The sequence below is a fragment of the Salvia splendens genome, chromosome 15 (genome assembly GCF_004379255.2).
Source record: "Salvia splendens isolate huo1 chromosome 15, SspV2, whole genome shotgun sequence".
Taxonomy (NCBI): Eukaryota; Viridiplantae; Streptophyta; class Magnoliopsida; order Lamiales; family Lamiaceae; genus Salvia; species Salvia splendens.
Genome location: NC_056046.1, coordinates 24,542,059 through 24,557,619, shown reverse-complemented (window position 1 = coordinate 24,557,619; position 15,561 = coordinate 24,542,059). Strand labels below are relative to the sequence as shown.

The window sequence follows — 15,561 nt, the reverse complement described above, 5'->3', positions numbered from 1 at the left end:
AGCACCGCTAGATACTGATCGCCACTACCCAATATACCTGGATCGTTGGGTGACAAAAAACTCGCACCTTTGGTAAGTCAAAGTAGTAGATACTCAATATCGTATGCTGAATGCTAGCGTACATTGATTAAGAAATTAATTATCAAGACCTCGTCTTTCAGTAGATAGCATAAAGACTCGTCTTGCTGTTAGATCCATTCAGTGCTATACCACACCAACGTCAGCTTATTTCAATAAGGCTTAGAAATAATCGGACTGACATTGCAACCTTTCACGATAGGTAGTCTAGGCCTATCTAGGTTGTGAAATTCTTATTTTTCTTTGTTTAGAACTGACCGTGTTACCTTAAATTGGACGACGCCCATAACCGGTCTACTAAAACAAAGACTTAGACTTTGTTATGTTTGCTTATACATTTAAATATGCAATAAACAACCATTAAATGTAAAACATAACAACATTATGACAAAAAATTAATCTGTTGCATTTATTGGAAATTAACAATTAGAGTTTTACAGTATTCAATCACTCGAAAGGTGATTTCTAGTATACAAAACCCTAACAATGGCAACAACAGGTCCAGGAGATTCTGAGAAAGGAAAATGTCATCTAAACGCTGAACCTTGGTCACTGGAGAGGTACCAAGCTCTCAATCAATCACCCGGGCCCAGAAGATGAAACTGAAAAGCGAAGCCAAGTATTATTTTTGGGACGACCCATATCTATGGAGAATGGGAGTCGACCAAGTAATTAGGAGGTGTATTCCAGAATGGGAGCAGAAAGATGTGCTTAATCATTGCCATGCCCTAGCGTGTGTAGGTCACTTTGGACCGAGGAAAACAGCAAGGAAGGTGTTAGATAGTGGCTTTTATAGGCCTACGTTACACAAGGATGCCTTCGAATTCTGTCAAAACTGTGAAAGATGCCAACAGACGGGAGGAATTTCGAAGAGAGATGAAATGCCGCATTTCCCAGTAATTGTTTGCGAGATTTTCGACGTTTAGGGGAATGGATTTTATGAGTCCATTTCCATCTTCATATGGGAATGCTTATATACTTGTGGCTGTAGATTATGTCTCGAAGTGGATAGAAGCAAAGGCCACCACGTCTTGTGAGGCCAAAGAAGTGGCCAAGTTCCTTAGAGCCAACATCTTCAATCGATACGGAGTGCCGCGTGCAATTATTTCTGCCCAAGGGATGCACTTCCGTAACAGGACAATAGAGGCTCTGATGAGGAAATACGGGGTCCACCATAGGCTTTCTACCCCGTATCATCCTCAGTCTAATGGACAGGCCGAGATCTCCAACGGGGAGATAAAGGCGATATTGGAGAAGACGGTGAATCCGTCAAGGAAGGACTGGAGTAAGAGGCTAGGAGATGCATTGTGGGCCTACCGGACAGCATACAAAACGCCTATCGGAATGTCACCCTACAGATTGGTTTTTGGCAAGATATGCCATCTGCCTGTAGGAGTGGAGCATAGATCATACTGGACGGTCAAGGAAATTAACATGAACCCTCAGGCTTGTGAGGAAGAGAGGAAACTGCAGCTTCAGGAGCTGGAGGAACTAAGGCTTGAGTCTTATGAATCTGCGATGTGGTATAAGGAGAAAACTAAGCTTTGGTATGACAAAAATCTCCTGGCCAAGGAACTACAAGTGGGGCAGAAAGTTCTCCTGTTTCAATCCAGGCTCAAGCTGATGCCAGGGAAACTGAAGTCCAAATGGGTTGGGCCTTACACTATCGTTAGTCTTTGAGCAAACGGAGCTGTGGAGATCCAGGGAAGTGCCTTAAACTCTACTCCTTTTCTTGTTAATGGTCATCGGGTGAAGATTTTTAGGGATAATTCTGAGTTGTGTGTACTGGAGGAAGTGCCACTACGCGCACTCCCTATTATCGCTTAATTGGTCTGGGTGGAATACTCTCGTTGAATTCCTGGGTCAGGTAAATTAGAACGTTTCTTTTCTTATCTTTTCACTGAACCAGGGAATCTAGAGAGTGCTCAATCGAAAGTGTAAATATTCAGCAATTTTTATAAAAGAAAAAAATACCAAACAAAGAGAAAAAAATTAATCTTCCAAAAATAGTTTCGAATCTCCAGACTCCTCAGGGAAATTGTTTTGTCACGTTTTGAATCCTTGACCTGGGAGTCTGGCGTTTCATTTTCATTTATTTTTTCCTAAGTGTGGTATCGCGGAGAGTAGCATTTACATGGGACAGAGAAACTTAGGTTGGGAGGGAAGTGGTACAGTTTTTGAAATTAACATTCACTAACCCTAACCCGTAAATTCTTTCAAAGTTTTTGAGGAATTTTCAGATTCAGGCAATGGAGAACACATTAAATGCAGGAAGCACCGCCGGATCTGCCGATCCCAACGCGGTGACTTTCATGGCAGAATTGATGCAGAAATTTGGCGGTCCGGAAGAGACAATGAAAGCTTTCGCCCTGCTCACGACAATGATGGGGAAGGCCACGCCCGCCACATCGACATCCACCACGACCACCGCACCACAACCGCCGCAAGTTCCAGAGGATACGATTTCTCGACCATCTACCGTACATACAGAAGTCGACCCGTTTACTGGCGAACCGGAAAAAGAAGTCGCGGTGGGCGAAGAGCAGGAACAAGGGGCAGATCTAGTTGCGGAGGGGGAAACCCCTGTTGTTTCTGCTGTTGGTGATCTTGAGGGGGAAACCCCTGTTGTTTCTGTTGTTGGTGATCTTGAGGGGGAAACCCCTGTTGTTTCTGTTGTTGGTGATCTAGAGGGGGAGACCCCTGTTATTTCTGGTGAAGTTTTGGAGGGGAAACCCCGACTGATAAGGTTGAGGGGGAAACCTCGACTGATAAGGTTGAGGGGGAGACCCCTATTTTCTCTGGTGAAGTTTTGGAGGGGGAAACCCCGACTGAAAAGGTTGAGGGGGCGACCCCTGGTATTTCTGAAGAATTTGTTGGGGGGAGAACCCCGGAAAGGATGGCGGGCTACGATCCCCTAATTTCTGAGAAGGAGGTTGCTGAGGGGGAAACCCCTATTTATATTGAGGGGGAAGCCCCTATTTATATTGAGGGGGCAACCCCTGGGTTGTCTGGGGAGGCAGATACCCCCATTACTGAAGAAGTACAAGAACCCGTTGAGGACGAGGTTAATCTCATTGTGAATCTGACAGATATCCCGGAGGGGACGGATTCGCCGTTGGACAGACGGGAATCCAGGAGACAAGCTCGCCGGAGCTTGTTGGATGAAATTGATAACTCCGACCAGCAAACTGCAAGGGAAGTGCTGGGTCCAGCAACCACAGCAGCTGAGAAGGGAAACTCTCCTAGACCTGGCGAAGAGGAGAGTGCCGAGGAGGAACGCTGTCTGGCGGCCGAGCGGAAGAGGAAGGGAAAGCAAGCCGCTGCTTCCCGGGTCAAGAAGGCTAAGCCTACCACAGGAAGCAAGTCTGAGGCAGCTTCGCTCCCAGCCCCAACTAGAGTTCCCTTCACCAAGGAACCTACCTGCCTTTCTCCGTCTAGTGAATCTGAAAAGGAGCAGGAGGAAGAACTAAATTTCGACCCTGCGGAGGTATGGATTACAAAGGGTTGGCTTGACGCGATGCGGAAGTTTGATGACCCCAAACAGGCGGCGACCTACAAAGAACGGAGTGGCCCGGGTAAGCTCGCCAAGTCTGGCAAACGATATGATCCTGAGGAGTTAAAATAGATAGGTTCTGATGAAGAATTCCGGCAGTTCATTGACGCCATCGGTTTCGATTGGTTGTTGAAGCACACAGTTCTGTGGAGGTCCCGACGGCGCTGGCACGGGAGTTCTTTTCTACATTCCGTTTGAAATCAACCACTAACTTGGACGCCGATTCCATCACCTTCCGTCTGTTCACCGAAAGCACGAAATGAGTATCCACGAATGGTCCCGGTAAGTAGGCCTCACATTTGACTAACTTATTCCACTCACATTGTATTATAAAATTAATAAATAAAAGTGAGACTTATATTCCACTAACTTTTTAACACACTTTCCTTTATATTTCTTAAAACTCGTGCCGGAACCAAAGTGGACAATTAATGGGGGACGGGGGGAGTATAATAATTGCTTATATTATACAATAATATTTTTAATTATATTTTTGACCCCACCAGTTCGGCTTTCTGGATCTGTCATTGGAGAGAGTATAGAAGAGAGCAATTAATCTTCAAGGATAGTTTAGTCATTAACTTAAATCAATAAGAATAATTTTGACAATTATAATTTTATCCTTATTTGTAACTTGTTGTACCAAACACTTAAATAAGATAGCTCATAATTATCTTAAGCTATCAAACACCCAATCAAGATAAAGTAATTAATCGAAACTATGATAATTATCACGAATTGTATTATGTCTAGTCAAAATATGATATAGATACCAAACGATGCTTAGTGGCTAGTGTGACCTACATTATTATTAGTGTTTTGATAGTTGTATAAGTTGTAAATAACTTATGTATAAGGGTAAAATATTTAGATAATTTTCCATAAATGAAATGCCCATATTTTTATGGGACGGATAAAAATAGAACGTAAACATATTTTTATGGGACGGATGGAGTATTTAACATAAATCAATCTATGGATGTATGATGATGATATGATATGATATGATATGAGTAGTTGAGTATGAATGAGGTGCTAATGTTACTAGTATAAAATAGTTGTGGGGCAGAGATGATTCCGGGTACTCCATTATCGATTACAGTAATCTCTCCCCTTCGATTCATTACCTATTTCTCTCGATCCCCAATTTTCTCTTCTTTTCCCATGCAAACATTTGCATTTCTCCCCCCAATTTTAATGCTTTATGCTTTGATTTGATTTCATTTCATTTCATTTTCTAGGGTTCTCAATCATGTGTGTGATCATTCACATTCACCATCGCTGATCAATTTCTCCGTTTGCTCGAAGAATAATGAGCGCCGCCGCTTCTAAATTCATAAAGTGCGTCACGGTCGGTGACGGCGCCGTCGGGAAGACATGTCTATTGATTTCCTACACCAGCAACACCTTCCCTACGGTCTGCATTTCAATCAATTAACTTTCTTGATCATTATTTATTGACCTACTTTACTGCCCAAATTCATTCAAACAAAACAAATATTCACATCTATAATATAATCCTTTTTCTTGCCCCTAATTATGATGTGTATTTAGCTGTTATCTTGTTTTATTTTTCTCAGTGGCTTCCATAAGGAAATAAATCAGCATGTCCAATTTCAATAAGATTTTTTAGTTTTATTATGCAGATTATAAGTAGACCATAGAAATTGTAGAGTTAATATGGTTTGGTCTGCATTGGTTAGAATTTCCATGTACAAACTCGGTCCTTATTGCGTATCTACTGCAACTTTGATTGTGGATGCGATTAAAATGTTGGAATATCCAGTGTATTATGATGTTATACTATTCTCAGTTGTTCGTTGACACAGTTTTTTTAACGTTTTTAACACATTTCTTGAATGCTACAGGATTATGTGCCTACTGTATTTGATAATTTCAGTGCAAATGTTGTCGTTAATGGTGCTACCGTTAACCTAGGCCTCTGGGATACTGCTGGTAAATACTAGTAGAAATCAGTGATCGACACACCTCTACTTTTAACATTGCAGCCATATGTGCTGGCATTAGTATTCATATGTGTAGTATATATTCAGTTGTTGACATACACTTTTTTTTCTGGAACAGGACAGGAGGACTATAATAGATTAAGACCGTTGAGTTATCGTGGAGCTGATGTTTTTATTTTGGCATTTTCACTCATAAGCAAGGCCAGCTATGAAAATGTTTCCAAGAAGGTAAGGATTTGGCTGCTCTCGTGAGTTTTATCCAGCTCTGATAACTTTCCTTTATTTTAATTTGCCCAACAAGACTATATTCTTTTCTAAGGTTATTTGCATTTTCATTCTTTTTCCAGTGGATTCCTGAATTGAAGCATTATGCCCCTGGCGTCCCCATCATTCTTGTTGGCACAAAACTAGGTAAGGTTTCTGATTAATTTTTTATATTACACTTCCTCCTGCTTATAGTAGTGTCAAAAAACAAAATATGAAGGATAGTGATTTCATGAGTTCCAAATTTCCCCTCTGCTACAACTTTCAATAACAATTTTAGCAAGAATTTGTGTTTGCTTTGTTCTTTCCATTTTATGTCCATCCTACAAGTAGAGTATCCACATTAAAGATTTACTTGGCAGTGTGGTGATAGGCTGATAGCTGAGAAGTGATTAACCATCATTTTAGTTTTTGCCTTCTTGGTTTACTTGTTAGCAACTATATCATATTTTAGCTTTGTTTTTATATCTGTGTAGTATGTATTAAAATATTACATTACCTCATACCTTTAGGCTTCTATTTCCAAGTGTAGATCTTACTGTTAAAAGTTTCTTTGTGTGACTCTCGTTAGAAACATCTTGTATACATTAAGGGGAAGCTGTAATTAGTTGCTATTTATTCTTTCATCACCTACTTTCTTATTCTGGGTTAAGATCTTAGCCTTTTAAATGATTATTTCTCTGATCCTGCCTATATATACAATGTTTATTTATGTCATAAAGTTGGATAATCAAGGACATTGGACGGGAAGGAACTTGTCTGGTAATTGATGTATATTCACTATTAAGATTGTCTCTTAGCATCCTGATATGTGGATATAAAGAAATATAGTATCTTGTAAATATGTCGTATAAAGTATTTTTCTGATCACTGGATCATTAACATGGATTCAGATCTTCGAGATGACCAGCAATTTTTTGTCGACCATCCAGGTTCTGTACCAATCACTGCAGTACAGGTGAAATTTATGCACATTTGTTATCCTCAGTTATATTTTAGGGGGGAGGGGCCCAATGCTTTGTGAATTTCCCATCTATTACCGAACATAATGTGACTTCTCAAATATCCAGGGGGAAGAGCTGAGAAATTTGATTGCATCTCCTTCTTATGTCGAATGCAGTTCAAAGACCCAAGAGGTCTTGATTTACTCTATTTTCACTGCATTGATCTATATCTTTCTGTACTGTTTGGAAATATAGTGTTCTTGATATGCTTTCACGCAGAATGTCAAACAAGTTTTTGATGCTGCCATTAAAGTTGTGCTTCAACCGCCAAAGACGAAGAAGAAGAAGGGAAAGGCTCAAAAGGCTTGTTCTATATTGTGATCAGCATATTAGGTGTAATGATATGACCACCAATCTGTCTTTCACGCTCCTCCCTGCCCCGTCATATCGTTTTTTTCCATTTTTTTGCCCCAGGAAGAGAACCAAGAGTGCCCTTGCATTCCCTTTCCATCAAAGCACGCGACCTGTATGGAGTATGAGTAGATCAAATCTCTGCTTTGTGCTTTTTGATATCCAAAGTGTTACCTCAACACTTTTAGGCCTACCCTGTTTTAATTTGTTCTTTTCTTTCATTCATTAATAAAGGTCCTTACATTCTATCTTTGACTTGATTTATATTTTTTTACATATCGAAACAGACATATATACATATCCCTTTTTTAAACTCACTTTTGATGCAATTGTGTGACATGCTCACCACTCAAAAGTGGTGGAGCTCAACTACCTGGGCAATTTTAATTATTGGATCATGTTTTTTTTTTCTTTCTGAAATTGTTGGCTTAATTATCACGTTAGTACTTGCTACTACTCATGCACCATTTTCTGTTTCTATATTTGATTTTACCAAGATTTGCAGTATTCCTCTTCAAAACATTCCAACTCTGAGGAATGAAGAATCCATACCATTGAACTTGCCCATCATCTTTTAGGCATGTTTCATTTTCATTCTGCTTTTTGTCACTAGGAAAGGAATAAACTACAAAATCATATTGGAATAAAATCCTCAAAATGAATTAATGAAATTATCTTGGTGAATGGAATTTGTAGCATATATCATACACTTTTCTCCTATGGCTATATAAAAAAAATATACAATCAGACTCTGGTTAGAAAAGTAAACTACCATAAACATGTACTTTCACCGAATATCAATTGATGAATAATGAGCAGATATAAATTGTTCATACAAGCCTTTAAAATATGTTCACAGATTCACCCATAGTCATCACCCATTCCTCTAAAACATGACAACATTAAGCCTCTACTACACAAAAAAACAATCTCATGATGAAAAGAAACAAAGATCAATAAATACAAACTCGTATCTGTATCTATGGCAGCAATCAAAAGTATACATAATTTTTTCACATCTCCTCTCTTTCCATGGCTTGTCAAAACAACACTCAGTTCACCGGTGCATAGGGGAAGCAAAAATTACAAATTATGTACCACTTTCTTAATAAATGCAATTTTTAACAACAGGCATAACACCTCAAACGTTGTCAGCTAGTCAGCACTGAACTACACTTTACACTCTCTATAGCAGTGCACCGGAGAAGTTAAAATCAGAGTCAGTCGACAAAAAACACAGGCACACACGTTCTCCTAGTCACAAGTGCTCAGAACCTACCAGCCACATTCTCCCCAGTCGGCTCCAGTAAAACCTGGTGCTGAAGATTTGAGACACTAATCTGTAATGAGCATGTACTTATCCCCCACAGCGCCACCTTTGTCCTTCTGGAACTGTATATATCGTAATGTACTCGCAAGAAAGGAATCTGCTGCTGGATCTGACGGTGAAGCATCACCTTGCATCTCATTTCTGATCAATTTAGTTAGGTCGTGAATCGACTCAACAGTAATCTGTGAGACCCCTTTCTCATAGAAGTAGAGATACCTATATTAACATGAACAGGCAATGAATATTCTTAGAAATATAATGAGAAAATAACATGAAATGGGCAAACAGGTTTGGCAGTGTTTCATCACTTGTTTAGTATCTCTATAAAGAGCAAAGCTGATCCACTGCTGCCTCTAGTTGCGTTTGCCATTTGTTGAACAGCATTTGCGATTCTTAATGCGCGCTTCAAACAAAGCAAGACCCTATGGAAAACATTTAATTCAATTATTGTATTTCTTCCAAATGAACTTGGTGGGTGTTATATAGCTATCCCAACTTGCTAAAAAGTGGTACCTTTCTCCATCTTTAATATTATCATGGTCATCAAGCCAGAACAGGTGTGAGCAAGCATAAACAGCTCTACACTGGTCGGGTTTCTTTAACAACTTTGCAGAATACTAAGGATTATAAAGATGAAAAGTTAGTTTCATTCGTAGAGTACATCTAGAAAGATCTGTTATAAGAATTACATAGAACGACAGTATACAGTAGTGCTGCTATCCCGAGGTTATTAGGATCAACGTAGTATTGTTATAATATGATTATATAAGGCTTACAATAATTTACCCCTGTGGCCTTGTGTGTCAATGCATCTCTACTTTCAACACAAAAGATATGCATCCTTTGAAGTGTCCCTATTATCAAGTGTATGGAAGTAACCTGAGTTTTTGAATCCTGGAGAAACAAATTGAAGCAAAATTAAAAGACCAAAACACTCGAGGCAGACCGACAGAATAAATGCCATTGAGCAAAGAATTGGAAACTAAAAGGTTACCTTAATTTCTTCTTCATACAAAATATAAGCTTGGGTAAAAAACTCATATGCTACAGGTTCGAGGTCACGGTCATTTGCAGCCTGAGAATCCACAACATCAGAGACTACTTGTTAGGAAAAATGCAATATGTCAACTAAGTTTTCACATTTCATCAGGTTTAAGAAGAAGAACCTCAGCACATTGCAAATATAATCCCAGAGCTAGTTCAGGAACTGGAATACTTGCCAGGGCCTCAATTGTCTACAATGAAAAAGGTGATATCAAAGCATCTATGATGAAGAGGTTGTACTGGAAAATTAATGTTGAAAGGCAAATTGAAAATCTCTAATCAGCTAGAGACTATCAGCATCTGGAGGAAACGAAATTCGGATGAATTGCACCAGTCACACCACATAACATCGTCCAAATTTTTTCCTAAAGTAGAAATACTATTAATAAGCATTAAAGGCTGAACATCGGGAACAGTATACAAAAGTATTTCCGACATCCCACTACGTATAAGCATGGCCAATGGCTAATAGCAGCGAAAACCAACAGAGACTTACATAAATTTGCAATTAAAATCATTAATACCTGTGTCACTAATTGAAAGATCTTCTTTGGTGTCGTAGGCACCTCATCGCCAGAGACACTTTCATCTTGTCTTTCCAGTCGACGTACCAGCTGCAGACCAGATAATCACCATCATATAGTGCAACCTTAACTCCTGTCGAGAACTGGCTAGAATAGCAAAAAGGGGGAAATACCTGCAGAGAACTAAATATCAGTGGAGGAAGGAAGCCTCTTCCGCCCTCCAGTCAAAATGTGCTTCCTCACAGTTTGGATAACCTGTAATGAAAGAAAGAGAGAAAGAAATGATTGCCATTCGGAGTTAGGTCAAATGAACTGCAACCTACAAGTGTATACGACATAAATATCATTCAGAGTAAGGCAGCCATGGGAAATTATAAGTTTCAAACAATACTGATGAAGAGAAAAACGGAAAGAAAAGAAAGGAAGAAAAAGAAGTGTTGAGTGCAAATGAAATTCCAGTTCCAGGTATGAAGATCTTTCACAGATAGAACCACAAACTGTGAAACAGATACTAACTTATACGGCATGCATTTTAGAATGAGATAAAAACTGCATAATCAATCATTGGCGGATAAATGAGCAAGCTAAATCAGAAACAAAGCCAAACAATGTTGTCGATGGAAAGGGAAAGGGTCAACTAAATAATATAACTGCAGTACCTTTCAACTGTATCAAGATTAAACATTAACATTACAAATACCTTCAACATTTTTTCAGGATCATCACTGTGCAGCATTTGTATAAGACGTGCAACGGAATTCTGTTCCTCTATGAAGTCCTCGTCGAGCTAAGAAAACAAGGAAAAGTAAAACCATCAAGAACGAAAAGCATATTGACCGACTTAGAAGGAAAATAAAAAAATTCAGGAAAATATAATTATCTCTAAAAGCTAAAGCCAAATATTAAATTGCTAGTATCATGTCCAAACCATCTCATCATGAGTATCTCCATCAAGATCTCTGATAAGCCCCTTTATCAATTCAAATAACGCATCTACCTAAAATAATAATAACTATAGGTTAGAAAAGGACCAATTCCTCTATCAATATGGAAGTAAATTCTGGAAGACATTTACCTTCTCTGCAGTTGATATGCAAGTCTTGTTTTTCATTATATTTTGTACAATGACATTGGCCATCTCTCTATGTGTTCTGTCGCTTAGACACTCCATGATCCGGGGATAATTAGATAGCTTCAATGCAGTGTCTATATCCTTATACTTCTCAAGTGGAGCACTTAAAAGTGCAACAATCTGTTTTGTTGCTTTGCTATCATCAAGCTTTTCTCCTCCTGAAAGTTTCCTCACACATGCTCCCTGCAGGAAAATGCATAGTATCTTAGTAATATTGGCGCATGACACATAAAAACCTACAGAGAGTCACTCCCGTTCCATACACTAACATAAATGAAAGTTACAATTAAACCTACATAGACTATTGCAGAAACAAAACAGCCAGATAGCCCTCTATAGAGAGATGTTGAATAATTGTAGCAGTTTCTTATGTGAAGGCATGAAGCACATATGAATTAGTGACTTAAGAGGATCCTGATGATCTACTTTTTCAGACATCTTTAATTTACAGCTTTTGAACAAGAAGAACCTAGCTACTAGTTGATAGTTATGATTTAAATACCAGTTGATATTTATGATTTAAATAATTAATGATTTATTTCCTTGGAGAGAAGAGGTACATAATAAACGCGGCTTTCTATATATGTTCTATCAAATAAACAAAATGTAAGAGTTTACTCCTCCCATGATAAATCCACATACGGCTACTGCAAACTGAAGCTTAACACAAATCATACCCAAAACCGTTGATGCAAACAGAATATGATTATCAACTATTGCCAAAGCAATCATGCTAAGAGGATTAGTCAACTGCTAAAACAGAAGATAAACCTAAACTAATCCAAGGAGATATCATTACCAGCTAAAGGAAACATACCAGAATTTGGTCAACATAATCAAGTCGATCAGGATGTACTTGTAGAGTAAATGTCAAAAGAGACGCATATAAAGTAACAACTCCAGCAATGGGCATATTTTCTTGCGCTTCTACCACCTGCTACCAGAGTAGACAGCTGATTGGCTGGGTAAAACTCAATAAGATGGGGGAGAGGGGTATGGATATCAAACTTGCATAAAGCAGGAGCCAAGTACAAACATATATATATTGAAGGAAAAGCAGTGTATCTTGATGCTGGCCTCACAAGCACTCATATTTATGTAAAAGCACGTCTCAAATGCCAAATCAAGCCTGGGGAACTTAGTAGCTGCATAATTGGTGGAACCACATGCTTACCATTAAAAAGTAACCATCAATATCCTCTACAATATGTTGTTAATAAAATGCCAAGCAATATTAAAAGAATTAACATAGTCCAAATCATCATCTATAAATTCTAAATATCTTTAAATTTCAGGTGGAAACTAAGTTGATATACCTTGCCAATGGCACTATTCAGCTTTGCAAAAGCTTCTACTTGAAAAAATTCAGGTAACACCTGCAGCATGGAACTCGTGAGGCGAAGCCACAATATCTCACACTAAGTTTTATGAAGTTCCCAATTACTTACTTCTGGACCAGAAGCAGCATAATTTGAAAGTCTTTCCATTAGCCGAGAAAGCACTGTTTTTACATCGACAGAAGCCTGCAGTAGAACATTGTGCTTGTTAAAGAAGTTTTAATCAGTAAAAATACAGTAACTGGTCTATAATGAACTTATGAACCTCCAACTTTTAGGTGCTGCGGAGTCCAATATTTCGAGCCTGGAATCTACCTACCTGAAGTTGAGGGCAGGCATTCAATAATGTTTCAAGTGTCTGCAAATGATATTCATCAGGAAAGACTTGAATTATGCAATCCATCAAGCAATATTGGGCAAGTTCATCCTTGCAGTTGACAATCTGAAGCCCAAGATGCGTAACATCAAAATATTATCAGAAACATAGTTAGAAACAGTCCAACACAAGCAACCTTACCTGCTCCAACACTCGGGGAAGCACTATTTCTTTGTACATCTCAAGATCAACACCCTCAATCTGGCTAAGAACATGAAGGTTCTTACCAACCTAACCAAAATAAGTGAAGAAACAAGAATTCAGTGACAGTCAACCATTAATACAGAGAACTATTAATTATCTGAGGATGTTTACCAGATCACGTAGCTCACCCCTTTCTTTACCCCTCTTATCCTTTTCCCTAGCAGGTCCCTGCAAATACGCGATGTAACATTGCGAGCCAGAAATCTAAATTGGGCTATTCTAAAATGAGACTAACGGCCTACATATGGAAAAATAATCAGCTCCTGGATCATTTCTTTTTTCTATTTCTTTTTGTAATACAGATTACAGATAGGATCAGTTCATGGGAATACAGTATCCGTCTTTTCTGATCTTACCTGGTGTTGCATTCTAACCCAAAGTTTGTTCATTTCTGTGAAATTTTGGAGCACAAACTCAACAGCATCCGTGACAGTATCAGCATCCCTGCCAGTGGAAAGGAATATTTAGCAGAAAGTATAATTAGGAGTGCTGGAGAGTGATCAAATCAATAATAGCACATACTTATGGTATAACTCAGCTGGAATACAAATAAAGAAATGAAGTGCCAAAATAAGTAAACAGATGCCTAAAGTGCATTTCAGATGAATGTGTATGTGTATGTAAATTGAATTCATAAACAGGGTCAGTGTTACACGAACTTACTATTCTTAGTACAAAAATGTGCATAAAACACATAGGCAGGAAAGCCCCAATGCAGTTCAAACCTATAATGAAGGCTTAATCCATAGAATTAAACAATTTTAATAAATTTCCAAAACAATGACAACAACACTGTTATTTAGGGTACGAAACGTACTCTATTTTAGACATTGATAACTGAAATTGTTATGCTGAGATACTGGTTTCCTTACTCATGCATATAAAGTTAATTGCAATGACCATAGAACGAACTTCATGCCAGCAACCATAATTTTATGAAATATGTATTTGACAATAATTAACAGAAAAACAACTGTTTCCGTGAGTCTAATTGACAGAAGAAAAAAAAAGCATATAATGGCATTATATCCTTACCCCTCATATTCAGATCCAATGTCAGGCAATTTATCCCTACTGACTTGAGATAGGTAACTCCTTAGAAAAAGACCACGCAGAGGATGTTGGATCCCACGACACATTTCAACCAGATCTTTGAGAACATCCTTTGCTGGAGCTTCTTTCGACTTTATGTAGACAGAGCCAGCAGTACAGAGCAGATATCTAAGAAAAGGAGGACAGAAATTAATAAGGGTGACAAAGATTAACAACTCAAACCTTAACAAACCATATGTTGCAGGTTAGACCACGGATAGAATGTAATAATCATTAGAACAAATTTTAAATACTATGAAACAATCATCAAGTGCTTGGCATACATGAGAATATTACCTAAGGAAGCATATACAAGAAAACTGCGAAGGAAATGAATGCATACCTTTCAGCTGACAGTCCTACAGAAAGACTATTTCCAATCCTTCTGTCAGCATAGGGCTTCTAAATTCATACTACCTCCGTCCACAAAAAATAGACAAATTTTACCATTTTGGAGTGTCCACTAAAATTAGACCAATTCTAAATATGAAAAATTTTAAACAAATACTAACCCTACACATCATTGTAAATGAAGACCCCACAATCTAGTACCACATTTTTCCTCCGTCTCACTTACTTTACCAATTGCACATTAAAACCTGTGTCCTCTATAATTTTGTCTATTTTTTGTATCATGCAAGCAGTAATGCTGGATCCAAATATGCAATTTGACATTTACGACAATCAAGTAAACCTGGATTTATTAGTATTTTTTTGCACATTAAATACAAATCGGAAAAAGAAAGAAATAGACGAGCCCTTACAGTCTGGGCAAGATGTTTCCAGCATGCTGCACGAGTTCATAGAGCTCAACGATGGAGCAACCGCGACTAGTTTCCTCCTTGAAGAAGATTTCTAATTTCCTCAATTCATCAAAAGCCCTCATATCTACACACCAAAACAGAAATTCAATACTATAATTCCGAGGGAAATGAAATGTGAATTATTGAGTTACACACAAAGTTCGTAGTATTTGTGAGGGGAGAGCCTGGAAGTGCAGAGCTCGGAGTGTAAGCCATATTTCTATGCTTTAATGATTTCGATAATGAAATCTAATTCTAGATTTGAATTAATTCAACCATAACATTTATACTATAAAGTGGAGATAAAATCACCAACCTCCATCCATGCTTTCTTCAATTGATGTAGAGGTTGAATCCACCATTTGATGTTTATTCTGTCTTTCGACTGAAATCTCTAATTGATGTTATCCTCTCTTTGACCTCAAGCCTTTAATGATTCTTTTGATGGATAAAGAATCAAGACCGAAAATATATATGTGAATACGCAATACAACTATTTTTG

At 38.3% G+C, this 15,561-nt stretch overlaps 1 protein-coding gene and 1 pseudogene across 1 annotated transcript; one reads left to right on the top strand and one right to left on the bottom strand.

Annotated features, from left to right (window-relative positions):
- The first annotated feature begins 4,697 nt into the window (after window positions 1-4,697).
- Window positions 4,698-7,467, top strand: LOC121768701 (rac-like GTP-binding protein RHO1). Its single transcript, XM_042165238.1, has 8 exons — window positions 4,698-4,732; window positions 4,873-5,048; window positions 5,500-5,587; window positions 5,717-5,826; window positions 5,946-6,009; window positions 6,756-6,820; window positions 6,933-6,998; window positions 7,086-7,467. The coding sequence occupies exons 2-8, from the start codon at window positions 4,944-4,946 to the stop codon at window positions 7,185-7,187; spliced, it is 600 nt and encodes a 199-aa protein (XP_042021172.1). The 5' UTR covers window positions 4,698-4,732; window positions 4,873-4,943; the 3' UTR covers window positions 7,188-7,467.
- Window positions 7,468-8,067: 600 nt separating this feature from the next.
- On the bottom strand, window positions 8,068-15,244 carry LOC121768700 (annotated as a pseudogene).
- Between the last annotated feature and the right edge of the window lie 317 nt (window positions 15,245-15,561).

What these genes read in the sequence shown, in the direction of transcription:
- LOC121768701 (XM_042165238.1), top strand. Translation starts at nt 4,944, where the DNA reads ATGAGCGCCGCCGCTTCTAAATTCATAAAGTGCGTCACGGTCGGTGAC. An exon ending in AGGCCTCTGGGATACTGCTG is followed by an intron (nt 5,588 to 5,716) that starts GTAAATACTAGT and finishes TTTCTGGAACAG; the next exon opens with GACAGGAGGACTATAATAGA. An exon ending in TCTTGTTGGCACAAAACTAG is followed by an intron (nt 6,010 to 6,755) that starts GTAAGGTTTCTG and finishes ACATGGATTCAG; the next exon opens with ATCTTCGAGATGACCAGCAA.